General features: G+C 25.7%; 5 protein-coding genes across 6 annotated transcripts in view; 4 read left to right on the forward strand and 1 right to left on the reverse strand.

Moving 5' to 3' along the window:
• LOC122853110 (xaa-Pro aminopeptidase ApepP-like) overlaps window positions 1-3,940 on the forward strand; it is a 34,493-nt gene extending 30,553 nt beyond the window's left edge. Inside the window, exons 3-12 of one of the 2 annotated variants that reach the window (XM_044153372.1) lie at window positions 35-214; window positions 284-401; window positions 475-853; window positions 944-1,064; window positions 1,993-2,356; window positions 2,433-2,666; window positions 2,737-2,900; window positions 2,983-3,078; window positions 3,146-3,374; window positions 3,496-3,940. In XM_044153372.1, the coding sequence (XP_044009307.1) occupies window positions 35-214; window positions 284-401; window positions 475-853; window positions 944-1,064; window positions 1,993-2,356; window positions 2,433-2,666; window positions 2,737-2,900; window positions 2,983-3,078; window positions 3,146-3,374; window positions 3,496-3,512 (1,902 nt within the window). In that variant the 3' untranslated portion in view covers window positions 3,513-3,940. The remainder of the gene's footprint in view (window positions 1-34; window positions 215-283; window positions 402-474; window positions 854-943; window positions 1,065-1,992; window positions 2,357-2,432; window positions 2,667-2,736; window positions 2,901-2,982; window positions 3,079-3,145; window positions 3,375-3,495) is intronic. The other variant, XM_044153371.1, reaches the window with a different exon arrangement.
• Window positions 3,941-4,275: 335 nt separating this feature from the next.
• Window positions 4,276-6,218, forward strand: LOC122853115 (opsin, ultraviolet-sensitive). Its single transcript, XM_044153377.1, has 5 exons — window positions 4,276-4,591; window positions 4,667-4,882; window positions 4,956-5,337; window positions 5,399-5,583; window positions 5,672-6,218. The coding sequence occupies exons 1-5, from the start codon at window positions 4,368-4,370 to the stop codon at window positions 5,772-5,774; spliced, it is 1,110 nt and encodes a 369-aa protein (XP_044009312.1). The 5' UTR covers window positions 4,276-4,367; the 3' UTR covers window positions 5,775-6,218.
• A 102-nt stretch (window positions 6,219-6,320) lies between these two features.
• Window positions 6,321-7,822, reverse strand: LOC122853114 (tRNA (guanine(37)-N1)-methyltransferase). Its single transcript, XM_044153376.1, has one exon. It carries the CDS (start codon window positions 7,746-7,748, stop codon window positions 6,360-6,362), a length of 1,389 nt encoding a protein of 462 aa, XP_044009311.1. The 5' UTR covers window positions 7,749-7,822; the 3' UTR covers window positions 6,321-6,359.
• Window positions 7,823-8,354: 532 nt separating this feature from the next.
• LOC122853116 (DNA repair protein RAD51 homolog 1-like) lies at window positions 8,355-9,676 on the forward strand. The gene is made up of 2 exons (XM_044153378.1): window positions 8,355-8,619; window positions 8,689-9,676. The coding sequence occupies exons 1-2, from the start codon at window positions 8,527-8,529 to the stop codon at window positions 9,625-9,627; spliced, it is 1,032 nt and encodes a 343-aa protein (XP_044009313.1). The 5' UTR covers window positions 8,355-8,526; the 3' UTR covers window positions 9,628-9,676.
• A 252-nt stretch (window positions 9,677-9,928) lies between these two features.
• LOC122853117 (dipeptidyl peptidase 3) lies at window positions 9,929-13,045 on the forward strand. The gene is made up of 4 exons (XM_044153379.1): window positions 9,929-10,097; window positions 10,541-10,838; window positions 10,910-12,680; window positions 12,745-13,045. Exons 2-4 carry the CDS (start codon window positions 10,563-10,565, stop codon window positions 12,891-12,893), a joined length of 2,196 nt encoding a protein of 731 aa, XP_044009314.1. The 5' UTR covers window positions 9,929-10,097; window positions 10,541-10,562; the 3' UTR covers window positions 12,894-13,045.
• Window positions 13,046-13,364: the final 319 nt, after the last annotated feature.

Raw genomic sequence — 13,364 nt, forward strand, 5'->3', positions numbered from 1 at the left:
AATCTTGTTGCAATAAATACAAAAAAAATTTCAGAGTGAGTCTGTATCATTTCACGATATGAGACGAGAATTTTTAACTGGTTTTCATGGTAGCGCTGGTGAAGCAATTGTGACATTATCAAAAGCTGTTTTATGGACAGATGGAAGGTATCATTTACAAGCTGATCAACAACTTGATTGTCATTGGACCCTGATGAAACATGGACAAAACAATGTATGTATACTTGAAATATTTTTGTTTTAAACTTAAAAAAATATAAAACTAAAATTTATTATAATCCAGGTACCAAGTATGACTGAATGGCTTCAACATGAATTTAAAAATAATACAAAAACACGTATTGGTGCTGATCCAACATTAATACCAGCCCATACTTGGCAAATATGGGAAAAAGATTTAGGTAATAAACAAATTAAACAAATGAATATAATATAAATTTTATGATTATTAATATTTTTATTTTTTAAATATAGCTAAATCATCAATACAACTTGTTGCAGTACCAACAAATTTAATTGATTTAATTTGGCGTGTTAATCGTCCAAAAAATAATACATATTCAGCATATCCATTGGATATAAAATTTTCTGGTAAACCATGGCAAGAAAAAGTACGTCAATTAAGATTACAAATGGAGCTAATAAAAACAGATGCAATTGTTATAACAGCACTTGATGAAATAGCATGGTTATTAAATATTCGTGGATGGGATTTACCAAATACACCAGTATTAAAATCATATGTTATTATAACTCAAGGTTCAATTTATTTATACACTGAACGTCATAAAATACCAAGATCAGTTGATTTACATTTAAAAACAGATGGTTGTTTTCATGCTGATTGCATAAGGTAAAAAAAATATAAAATAAAAAACATTAAACAATATAAACAAATGAAAAATGTTAATTATTATTTTTTTAAAAATAAAAATATCAATAGATTGCATAATTACACAGACATTTGGAAGGATTTGAGTACAATGTCACAATCTTGGACAAGTGTTTGGTTACCATCACCATGTGGTTATGCCCAGGGTGTATCAAGAAGAATCTATACCTCAGTAAGTTAAAAAAAAAAAAATCATCAATCCTTTATCTAAATTAATAAGTTGTTTTTTTAAATTTTCTATTATTATTACTGAAACATTATGGTCTCCGCTTCCACCAGCTTTTTTTATTAGTCACCTTCTCGCTTCTGAATCTTGTATGTACAGCAATTTAATACATAGGTAAAAGAGTTGATAGAGAAAATCCTAGTACACTTGTAAAAAAAAAAAAAAAAATTGTATATGTACATTGGCACTGTACACATTCTCATTTGTGTTGAATATATACAACGATAATCCTAGATGAGACGATACCTTCATGCTCCATGTTATCCTGACAACTCGGGGATCGTTGAGCATAGCTTGATCTTTTCTTGACGGACAAATAACAGCCTGAAATGTTGTTGAACCAGATTATCTGTATATCCAGTATCATCTAATTGGCAAATAATTTTTTTTTTGATATAATTATTATTCTGTGTTGAGATTAATTCAACTATTCAAGTATACACCTCTCTATTTACGAGTAGAGTGGATGAAAATAAAATGGATTTAAAGAGAAAGGTTTGTCGAGGTTTAAAGATATATGTATGGAGTGTGGAGTACATGTATTCAACATACGTAATGCAAGTATTGAGTTGATGTTTAATGCTACTTCTTTGGTTGTATGATAGCCGGGTTATAAGGACGCCTTGGCGCCCGCGGCATTCAATCATACACAAAGTACACTGTATATTTTATACGTGGCAATCAAGCTGTTTGAATTGGTTGAAAAATATTTAATGTTACTTTTAAAATTTAATAATCAAGTGTCATTGTCTTGCTAACAAATGGATCCAACTACCTGTTGATTTTATAATAATCCAGATGATGATGATGATGATGAATCATTTATTTATTTTTCTCTTAAAGTTAATTGAAATATATTTTTTTTGTCATTTAGGTTTCAAAAGAAAAACGTTTATCAAAACCATCACCAATAATAAAACTTCGTGCTGTTAAAAATGATATTGAAATTGAGGGTATGAGAAGATCACATTTAAGAGATGCTGTTGCAATGTGTGATTTTTTAGCATATATGGAAAAACAAATTGGATATAATACAGAAGGATGGGATGAAATGCAAGTTGCACGAGTTGCTAATGAATTTAGATTAGAAATGGAATTTAATCAGGGTATATCATTTCCAACAATATCTGGTTATGGACCACATGGTGCATTACCACATTATGAAGCAAATAAAAGAACAAGTTTAACAATACAATTTAATTCAACACTTGTTGTTGATTCTGGAGGACAATATTTTGGTAAAAAAAAAAAAATAAATTAAATCTAATATATACTATTATTAACTTGATGATTAATATTATTGTGATGTTAAAGATGGAACAACTGATGTAACAAGAACTTTACATTTTGGCAATCCAACACAAGAACAAAAAGAAGCATATACTAGAGTTTTAATTGGACAAATACAATTAGCATCACTTGTATTTCCAACAGATATTACAACAAGCAATCTTGATGTGCTTGCTAGAGAACCACTTTGGAGTATCGGCAATGATTATATGCATGGAACTGGTCATGGAATTGGTCATTTTTCATCAGTTCATGAATGTAAATAAATTATTTAATTTTGTATTTATATTATTTACAATTAGATTAAAATACAACATGTTATTTTTAGCACCAATAAATATAGCTTATCAAGAACATTCAGTATCAACATCAGACTGTCCAAGCTACTTGGAACCAGGAAATTTTTTATCAAATGAACCTGGTTTTTATAAAGCCGGTGAATTTGGAGTTAGACTTGAAAATATTATTGAAGTTATTGAAGCCAATGAACATGTGAGTTTAATCTTTTTTTTAAAACAATTTTACAATTTTTAATTGAGGCTATTGTTGTTATTGTTGCTTTGCTTTTTATTAGACAAATGGAAGACGACGTTATTTAAAATTTCGAGATGCTACTTTAGTACCATATGAACCAAAACTAATTGACACAAGTATGCTGAGTCCTAATCATGTAAGAAAAAAAGTGTTTAATTTTATTAATTTAATTTATTGTGTTAATTAATTTATAATAATTTTAGAGACGTTGGCTGAATGATTATAATCAAAGAATTCGTAATGAATTGGGACCAGAATTAAAAAGACGATTAAGAATGCCAGCATTTGAATGGATGATGAATAAAACAAGAACCATTCCTGAGTGGGGTGAAGTTAATGAAAAATATTTTGTTGGAAATTCAAATTCATTATTGTTTTCCAATAATTATTATGTCATTTTTATTATTGTGATATTTTTACACATATGGACTGGTAAGATTTAAAATTAAAATTTATTCAAATTTATATATACTATTTTTTTATCTAAAATAATTATATATTTTTTAAAAGTTGTAAATTTAAAAATTTTGTTTTTTTCTTTTTTTAATTTCAGCTGGTTTTACGAGTTAACTAGTGGTTAAGTGGTTCCATGGTTAACTAGTGAATAAAATAAAAAATTATATTTTATTATTATTAATTGATAAAATATTTTTAAGAAAATAAATCATTAATGATATATCATATCAGAGTGCACAAAAGTGCATCAAAGTATTTCAATTTATAAAAAAACAAAATAAGGTAATACAAAGTATTACATATTTTTATTAATAAAATATATAAATGATATTTTTTTTTTTTTTTTGGAGTAACAAGAAGAGTACTTTTGATATTTAAAAAAACTGCCTATTACTCAAATTTTCGATAAAATAAATAACAAAGTAAAAATGAATGAAAGATATTAAAATTTTTTGTAATACGAATGAATGAAAAATTGATTTGTTGAAGAAATGTTTAATCTATGTATGTATAAATAAATAAATTTATAAATAATGATATTATATTTTAATAGTTTAATATTTTAATATTTTAATATTTTAAAAACAAATATATATTTTTCTATTTTATAATACTAATTGTTCAAAAATAGAAATCGCAAAAATGACTTACACATTATACTGTTAATCCAACTATTTTTTTTTTTCTTCACAATTTTCTGCTTTATGGCCAACCGAGGGCAACAACGGATTATCTACGGAATAATCTGCATGAAGCCTCGAAAATAAGTGAATTAAGTCAATAAAATTACTATGAATACAGAGAAACCACGGATATCGGATTTTGTGGGATTTTATTAAAATGAAAAAGTATAAAAGCACTTGCTTGACCCACTTGATAAGGAGATGGGTTTCGGATACTCAAAGTGGACCCTGTAAAAAAATAAAAATTCAATATAAAGTGATAATAATTAAATAATTAAATTTTAAAATGTTAAACGGTAGTGTACATTTTGAAGCTAGAATTCAAGCAACTGGTCCACCACGTTTATTGGGTTGGAATGTACCACCTGAAGAGCTAATTCATATACAAGAACACTGGTTATCTTATCCAGAACCAAATCCTTCACTTCATTATTTACTTGCATTATTATATATTGTATTTACATTTGTTGCATTACTTGGAAATGGACTTGTTATCTGGATATTTACTGCGTAAGTGTTGGATTAATATTTTATTTAAAAAAAAACATTTGTAAATATTATTTTTTGTTTTTTTCTCTCTCTTAGAGCAAAAAGTCTACGTACACCATCAAATTTATTTGTCGTTAATTTGGCAATACTTGATTTTTTAATGATGATTAAAACACCAATATTTATTTATAATTCATTTCATCATGGCTTTGAACTTGGACATCTTGGTTGTCAAATATTTGGTTTTGTTGGTACAATAAGTGGACTTGGTGCATCAATAACAAATTCTGCAATTGCTTATGATCGATATAGGTATTTTTTTTTTTTTTGTTTTTAATTTTTTTAATTAATTTTAATTAATTTTAATGTTGTTTTTTAAATATAGCACAATTGCTAGTCCACTTGATGGTAAATTATCAAGAGGACAAGTTATTATACTGATTTTTGCAATATGGCTTTATACTATACCATGGGCAATGATGCCATTGATGGAAGTATGGGGTAGATTTGCACCAGAAGGATATTTAACAGCTTGTACATTTGATTTTTTAACTGACACTGATGAAATACGTTATTTTGTTGGTACATTATTTTTTTTTTCATACTGTATACCAATGACACTTACAGTTTATTATTATAGTCAAATTGTAAGTCATGTTGTTAATCATGAAAAAGCATTACGTGAACAAGCTAAAAAAATGAATGTTGAAAGTTTACGTAGTAATCAAAATGCTAATCAAGAATCAGCTGAAGTACGAATAACCAAAGTGAGTTTAATTAAATATTTTTGTATTCAGCGATTAGATAATATTGTTGTTTTTTTTCAAGGCTGCAATAACAATTTGTTGTTTATTTGTAACATCATGGACACCATATGGTATCATGGCATTAATTGGAGCATTTGGTAACAAGGCATTATTGACACCTGGTATTACAATGATACCAGCATGTTGTTGTAAATTTGTTGCTTGTCTTGATCCTTATATTTATGCCATAAGTCATCCAAGATACAGGTAACGATTTTAAAAAAATACAGTTTCTTCTTTTTTTTGGGGGGAGAAAATTGTATGGAATAAACTTGGTTTTTTGTTTGTTCAATAGACTTGAATTACAAAAACGATTACCCTGGCTAGAACTTCAAGAATCAACACCACAAAATGACGCAACTAGCACTACCACTGAAGCAGTCAGTGCATCAGCTTGATTAACTCAAATTGTAAAACCGTAAATAAATTTAAAAATAAAAAGACAAAAAAAAAAACAAAAAAAAACATGTGTTTAAACAAAAGAAAAATTATATAAATCAATATTATTTTTTTCTTTTTTTTGAACTAATGTAAATAACTGTATCACTAATTTTGTGTTTGAAAAAAAAAATAATATTTATTAAACTGATTGAAAAAAAATTAACAAATAATTAATTTTCACCTTTTTTTATTTATAAATTTTTTAAACGACGTAAAATTTCATCTTGAGCTTCAGCATGAATTGGATTTTTTTTCGTAGATTTTACTTGACTTGGTGGATTAATTGTAATTTTTTTAGGCTTTGTTGTTTGACTGCCTCCAACAACAATACTACGTAAATCTTTCATTTCTTTATCTACCATATTAATTTTTTCTTTATTTATAATTTTTATTTTATCCAAATTTACCTGTGAAAAAAAAAATATATAAATTTAAATTAATAAAATAATAATGTCTTAATGTATTAAGCAAGCAATAAAATAAATTGACAAACTTTTTTTTTATTTCCAGATTTTTTAGAAATTGAGCCCTTAGCAGCAATTTTATTGACATGTTTTTTCTTCATCTGCTTCTTGTTTTTCGCCATGTTTATCTGAAATATCATAATCAACATTGTCAATTTTAGCTTTTTTTTTTAAAGGTTCACCTTGTTTCATAATTTTTTCAGTCAAATAAAATGACACTCTCATCATGTCTTTAGCTGGTGCAACATTTCTAACATAATGAATAATTTTTAATGCATCATCTGTTAATTCACAATTAATAACACTTTCAACTAATTTTTTAGCTGCTAATTTTGGATCATCTTCTTTTTTAACTTTGACAAAACAATATAAATGTATTAATGGTGGTTTTTTTGTTATTAAATTAATTTCATCATCATTTAACCAATCATGAAAAACATCAAGATATTCATATGCCAATGCTGGTAAATTCATAGCAATATGTTCATTACCATCTTCATTATTTTTTCTTCTAGCTAATAAATTATTTTTAACATCATTACGTAAAAAATCTCTACCATCTTTATTATAACAATTTAAATTATTTTTTATTTTATTTATTTTAGCATTTTCCATAAGCCATTTATATGATTCTGGATTTAAATCATTAGCCATAACAGTTACACCTTTTTTAGCAGCTGGTATTGAAAATGGACCAACACCACAAAATACATCATAAAGTACATCATTTTTTTTCATAAATTCTAATAATCTTTCATGCTCAGTACTTAAACGTGAATTCCAATATACTTTTGAAAAATCAAATTTAAATTGACAATTATTTTCTTTTAATGTTGCTATTGTATTATTTTCACCAGCAAGTATTTCCATTGAAAAATTACGATACTCATTATTAATATTATTTAATTTATTAACAACTGTTTTAGTTTGTGATGTTGTATCTAAATAAATTTGTCCAATTATATCTTTAAATGGTAATTGATTATCACGTAAATTTAAATGTACAATATGTCCAACTTTAGTATATGATGATGGTACATCAATGTCATCTGGAATGATTGCTTTAAATATTTGTTCAGCATTCCAATTATCATATTTCAGGGTCAACATTGTTTTGTCAATACAGCTTGTGTATTTTTTAATAATATCTAAATCAGGTTTATCAATGTCATTTATACTTTCAACTTTTGATGGATCAAGAGTAATCATTAAATTATCATCAACTATTTTAACAGCTTTGTAATTTCGTAATTTTAATAAATACTTTTTAACAGCTGGCAGTATTATTTGAGGTGATACATTGCCTAAATTTAAACATGGTACTTCATAATTTGATGTAAATGCATCACGATTTAATTTTGTCATTCCTTTGACTGTATCAGGTGGAGCAAGTGTTTTAACCATTTTTATTTTTTTTGTCAAGTTTAATTGTGATAATTTTATTATCAAATTATATATATATTTCATATATTACTAATGATGACAGACAATGATTAATCCTTGTCTTTTAATTCACACTTTGAATATTTTTTTTTTTTATAATAAATTATACATTTATTTACTATTTTTTTTTAAATTTTATTTTACCTGAAACAAAAGAATTAAAAAACAAGGATTTTCACATTGTCTGTTTAATATTTTATTTATTATTAATTTTTTACTTACCAGATTTTATTATCAAATTGCTTCAAGTCCACGTGTATCAACAGACAAATATGATCTCACTAAATAAAAATATAAATAAAAATTATGAGTTTAAGTTATTTTATATTTTCAAAAACAATAATATTTATAGGTTTTTTTTTTTTTATAATAATTTATTTATTAACAATACCTGTGTTTATATTGTTTATCAACAAAGTATATTGTACAACAATAAATGTAGATATTTTTCATTTATTTATTAGTTATTGTTATTATTTGTTGGGCTTATTACTAGCCTGATCTGAGAATTCCAGTTTGCAATAATGATGGACGATGTCGCCACCAATTCCGTTTTAAAAATTGGGGGGGAATTGAGTAGAGAAAAAAAAAACAGAAAAAAAAAAAAAACTGAAAAAAACGGTTAAGCATTGTAAATTAGAGTAACAACAAAACAGGTCCAAACACGTCGCATATAAAGCACCCTGAATAACGTACATCTGACATTTATCTGAGAAAAAAAGAGCTTATAAAGTTTGTTTTTATCAAATAATATCAAGCAAATATTTGTTTATTTATAAAATTAATAAAATAAATATTAAAAATGAGTGCACAAGTTGAAAGATCAACAAATGAAACCAACAATGATGAAGAAATTGAAGATGCTGGACAAGCTAAGCTAATATCTTGTATTGAGGTATGTAAAAAATTAATTGTTTACTTAATTAATAAACAAAACTAATTAATAATAAATAATTTAATTTAGGGAATAAATGGAATAACTGCAGCAGATATAACAAAGCTAAAAGATGGTGGTTATTATACAGTTGAATCAATAGCTTATGCACCAAAAAAACATCTTTTAACAATAAAAGGTATAAGTGAAGCAAAAGCTGATAAAATAATGGCAGAAGCATCAAAATTAGTTGTTATGGGTTTTAAATCAGCAACTGAAATTCATCAATCAAGAGCAAATATTGTATTTATATCAACTGGATCAGCTGAATTGGATCGTTTACTTGGTGGTGGTATTGAAACTGGTTCAATAACTGAAATATTTGGTGAATTTCGTACTGGTAAAACTCAACTTGCTCATACACTTGCTGTTAATTGTCAATTACCAATTGACATGGGTGGTGCTGAAGGTAAATGTTTATGGATTGATACTGAAGGAACATTTCGTCCAGAACGTCTTGTTGCATGTGCTGAAAGATATAAAATGGCTGCTGAAAGTGTACTTGATAATGTTGCATCTGCTCGTGCATATAATACTGATCATCAAACACAATTATTAATAATGGCAAGTGCTATGATGACTGAATCACGTTATGCATTATTAATTGTTGATTCAGCAACAGCATTATATCGTACTGATTATTCTGGACGTGGTGAATTATCAGCAAGACAAATGCATTTAGCTAGATTTTTACGTATGCTATTGAGAATTGCTGATGAACATGGTGTTGCTGTTGTTATAACAAATCAAGTTGTTGCACAAGTTGATGGTGCAGCAAGTATGTTTGGTGGTGATCAAAAAAAACCAATTGGTGGTAATATTATTGCACATGCTAGTACAACACGTCTTTATTTACGCAAAGGTCGTGGTGAAACAAGAATATGTAAAATTTATGATTCACCATGTTTACCAGAGAGTGAAGCAATGTTTTCAATTAATGCTGATGGAATTGGTGATGTCAAAGAATAAACATATACAATTTTCATTCAACATTTTTCATAATAAAATTGTTCATTTTTTTTAACTATAATAAGTATATGTTTAATTGTCTTTTATTAATTTACGAATTTTAATTATAAATTGTTAAACTATTATCATCAATTTAATATAATAATAATAATATAAAATAAAAATTATAGTTTTGATAAAATACATGAATTTATTTATTTAATTATTAATATTTTTAAACTCTTTTTTGTTCATCCTCCATTTTTGTTCTATGAGATAACCAAGATGTCCGACTTGTAAATAAAAAAATCCAACCTAAACTGTATCATCACTGTAAATCATCTGTAAACACCCCTTAATCTAAATAACAATTTTCCACGTCGGCAAAAATTTCTTTTGTTAAATAAAATAATTATTTAACAAAATAAATTGTTGCAGGCTTGCAGAATCATCTGACTCTGTGGTCATCATACTTTTGTAGCTAAAAACAGGTCAATACATTTTTAATTACTTCTAGCAAAATTAATTATTATTTTGACAGTTCTTTTTTTTTTTTTTTTTTCTTTCTTTTATCATTTCAAAATAGTAAATTAGTAAGTACTTATTTGTTGAGAATAAAAAAAAAAATCTAAAATAAAAAAAAGCATTAGTATAAAATGTTAAAACTTGTTAGAACAAATATTATATTAAATTTGACAAAAAAAAATATTAAATTGTCACAATTTATAATTCAAGATAAACAAAATATTATTATAAATAATAAAAAACAGTATTATTCAAATTTATCTAGTAATATTATTAAAAATAATAACGGGTAAATAAATTAATATCTTTTTTAAATAATAAAACAATTCAACTAATTAAATTAAAAAAAAAATAATTATTAGCAACAGTGTAATTTAATTACAATTAATATTTGATTTTTGTGTTACAGATTTTATAGAAAATACAGCAAAATGTCTGATGATAATTCACAATATACACTTCCCAATAATCAGCCAATTGTTTTACTTGATTGTGAAACAGCATTCAATGCATTATCAAAATATGAAAAATTATATTCTCATTATTTGAGTAGAGTATCATGGAATGGTGGTTTAATAACACTCGTTCAAACATCACCAGAATCACCATTGATATTTTCATTGTTACATAAAATATTAATCAATGAGAAAATTTGTGATTTAAAAAAATCAGCTATTGCTGCTGGTGTTAGTGATGATGAATTTACAGTAAGTTATTGAATCATTACTTTTTATTGAATGGATAATTTTTTAATAATAAATTTGTTGATTTAATTTAGGCATTTCTTGTTTATACATGTGGTTTCTTTTCAAATGCTGGAAATTACAAATCATTTGGTGACAGTAAAATAATTCCAAATTTACCAAAAGATAAATTTGAAATAATTGTTAAATCATCAAAAGCATACGAAGATAAATCAAATAAACTTGATGATATTTGGAGTAAAATGAATAAAATGCTTTATTCACTTGATGGTAAATTAAAATCTCTTGGTCTTGGTGATAAAGGAATAACAACTTATTTTTCATCAAATTGTACTGAAGATGATGTTCATATTGTCAAAGAATTTATGCAAAGTAATAAACTTGAAGCTTATAATAATCGTTGTTTTAAAACAACTGAAAAATATGGTGAATCAAATAATGAAACACGTGATGTTTATGAAATAAGATTAGCATCATTAGAAGATAGTAATGATAATGATAATATAACAATGCCTGAAGTTATATTTGAAGGTGCTAAATTTAAAGTAACACGTGGTGATTATAGTAAATTATTTATATCAATGATTGATAATTTTCAAAAAGCAATTAAATATGCAGCAAATGATAATGAAAAATTTATGATTGAAAAATATATAAAACATTTTAAAAATGGTTCATTAGAAGATCATAAAGATGCAATGCGTTATTGGATTAAAGATAAAGGACCAGTTGTTGAATGTAATATTGGTTTTATTGAAACATATCGTGATCCAGCTGGACAACGTGGTGAATTTGAAGGTTTTGTTGCAATTGTTAATAAAGAAATGTCGAAAAAATTTACAACACTTGTTGATCAAGCACAAAATTTATTACCAAAATTACCATGGGGTAATGATTTTGAAAAAGATGAATTTTTACGTCCTGATTTTACATCACTTGATGTATTAACATTTGCTGGTTCAGGTATACCAGCTGGTATAAATATACCAAATTATGATGAAATACGTCAAAATGAAGGTTTTAAAAATGTATCACTTGGTAATGTTATACCAGCAAGTATGAAACAAGATATTATACCATTTTTATCTGATAATGATCAAGCATTATTACATAAACATAGAATTGCTAGTTTTGAAGTACAAGTTGGTCTTCATGAATTACTTGGACATGGTAGTGGTAAATTTTTCCGTCAATGTGAAGATGGTACATTTAATTTTGATAATACCAAAGTTATAAATCCATTAACAGGTAAAAAAATTGATAAATATTATTCAATTGGTGAAACTTATGATTCAAAATTTGGCTCAATGGGTTCATCATATGAAGAATGTCGTGCTGAAGCTGTTGGTCTTTATCTTAGTCTTGAAAAAGATGTACTTGAAATATTTGGATATAAAGATGATGATGCTGATGAAATTATTTATGTTAATTGGTTATCATTAATTTGGACTGGTTGTGCTAAAGCATTAGAAATGTATCAACCAGAAACTAAAAAATGGCTACAAGCACATTCACAAGCACGTTATGTTTTAATGAGAGTTTGTCTTGAAGCTGGTGATGATTTTATTAAAATTGAAGAAACAGAAAAAGATAAAAATTTATTATTAACAATGGATAAAAATAAAATAAATACTGTTGGTAAAAAAGCTATTGGTGACTTTTTAACAAAATTACAAGTTTATAAAAGTACTGGTGATTATGAAGCTGCTAAAGCAATGTATGATAAATATTCTGATGTACCTGAAGATGGTGAACATCCATTTGGTAAATGGTGGAAAATTGTTTTAGCTAATAAACAACCAAGAAAAATATTTGTACAAGCAAATACATCTGTTACTGGACAAGGTAAATATTTTTTTTAAAAATTCATTTTGTTTATATATTAATTTATATTTTTCTCTGCTTCTAGATGAAGATGTTAAACTGACAAATTATGAAGCAACATTTGAAGGTTTTATTCAATCATGGGTCGACAGATTTCCAACACCAGAATACTCTGATATTCTTGTTGAACTTGCTGAAAAAGATAGCCCATATTTTCCAGAAGCTTATAATTAATTTAAATTTAAATCATCATGACTAACATTGTTTGCTCTTTTTATTTTTTTTTTTAGTTATACAATAATTATAACATTTTATTATCAGCCATACTTGTCAATTGTCATACTCAAAAATATTCTGTTATTTTAATTTTTTTTTTTCTATAAATACTGGCTCTAAATATTTTTTTCATTTAATGATAATGAAAAATAGAAAACAATGTTTTTCATAATCATCATAATTAGTATCATACTTTTGTTCTTTTTTATAACTCTGAATAATTTTTTTTTTTTTTTTTTCTTGTAATAAATAAATATTTTTACTGATGAATATTGTCGTTCAATTTATTTATATTGTCCCGAGGAATTTTTAAGCTATTAAATTTATGATTAATGACGAGTCAGTGACAATAGAAATGAATTTTTAATTATTTTGTTTTCCATTTTAAATAAATATAATTAAAATTCTTGAAAAAATAAAAAAAAAAAA

This window comes from Aphidius gifuensis, linkage group LG3 (genome assembly GCF_014905175.1).
Source record: "Aphidius gifuensis isolate YNYX2018 linkage group LG3, ASM1490517v1, whole genome shotgun sequence".
NCBI lineage: Eukaryota > Metazoa > Arthropoda > Insecta > Hymenoptera > Braconidae > Aphidius > Aphidius gifuensis.

What these genes read in the sequence shown, in the direction of transcription:
- LOC122853117 (XM_044153379.1), top strand. Translation starts at nt 10,563, where the DNA reads ATGTCTGATGATAATTCACAATATACACTTCCCAATAATCAGCCAATT. An exon ending in TTAGTGATGATGAATTTACA is followed by an intron (nt 10,839 to 10,909) that starts GTAAGTTATTGA and finishes GATTTAATTTAG; the next exon opens with GCATTTCTTGTTTATACATG. An exon ending in TACATCTGTTACTGGACAAG is followed by an intron (nt 12,681 to 12,744) that starts GTAAATATTTTT and finishes CTCTGCTTCTAG; the next exon opens with ATGAAGATGTTAAACTGACA.
- LOC122853114 (XM_044153376.1), bottom strand. Translation starts at nt 7,748, where the DNA reads ATGAAATATATATATAATTTGATAATAAAATTATCACAATTAAACTTG.
- LOC122853115 (XM_044153377.1), top strand. Translation starts at nt 4,368, where the DNA reads ATGTTAAACGGTAGTGTACATTTTGAAGCTAGAATTCAAGCAACTGGT. An exon ending in GTTATCTGGATATTTACTGC is followed by an intron (nt 4,592 to 4,666) that starts GTAAGTGTTGGA and finishes TCTCTCTCTTAG; the next exon opens with AGCAAAAAGTCTACGTACAC. An exon ending in ATAAGTCATCCAAGATACAG is followed by an intron (nt 5,584 to 5,671) that starts GTAACGATTTTA and finishes TTTGTTCAATAG; the next exon opens with ACTTGAATTACAAAAACGAT.
- LOC122853116 (XM_044153378.1), top strand. Translation starts at nt 8,527, where the DNA reads ATGAGTGCACAAGTTGAAAGATCAACAAATGAAACCAACAATGATGAA. An exon ending in AGCTAATATCTTGTATTGAG is followed by an intron (nt 8,620 to 8,688) that starts GTATGTAAAAAA and finishes AATTTAATTTAG; the next exon opens with GGAATAAATGGAATAACTGC.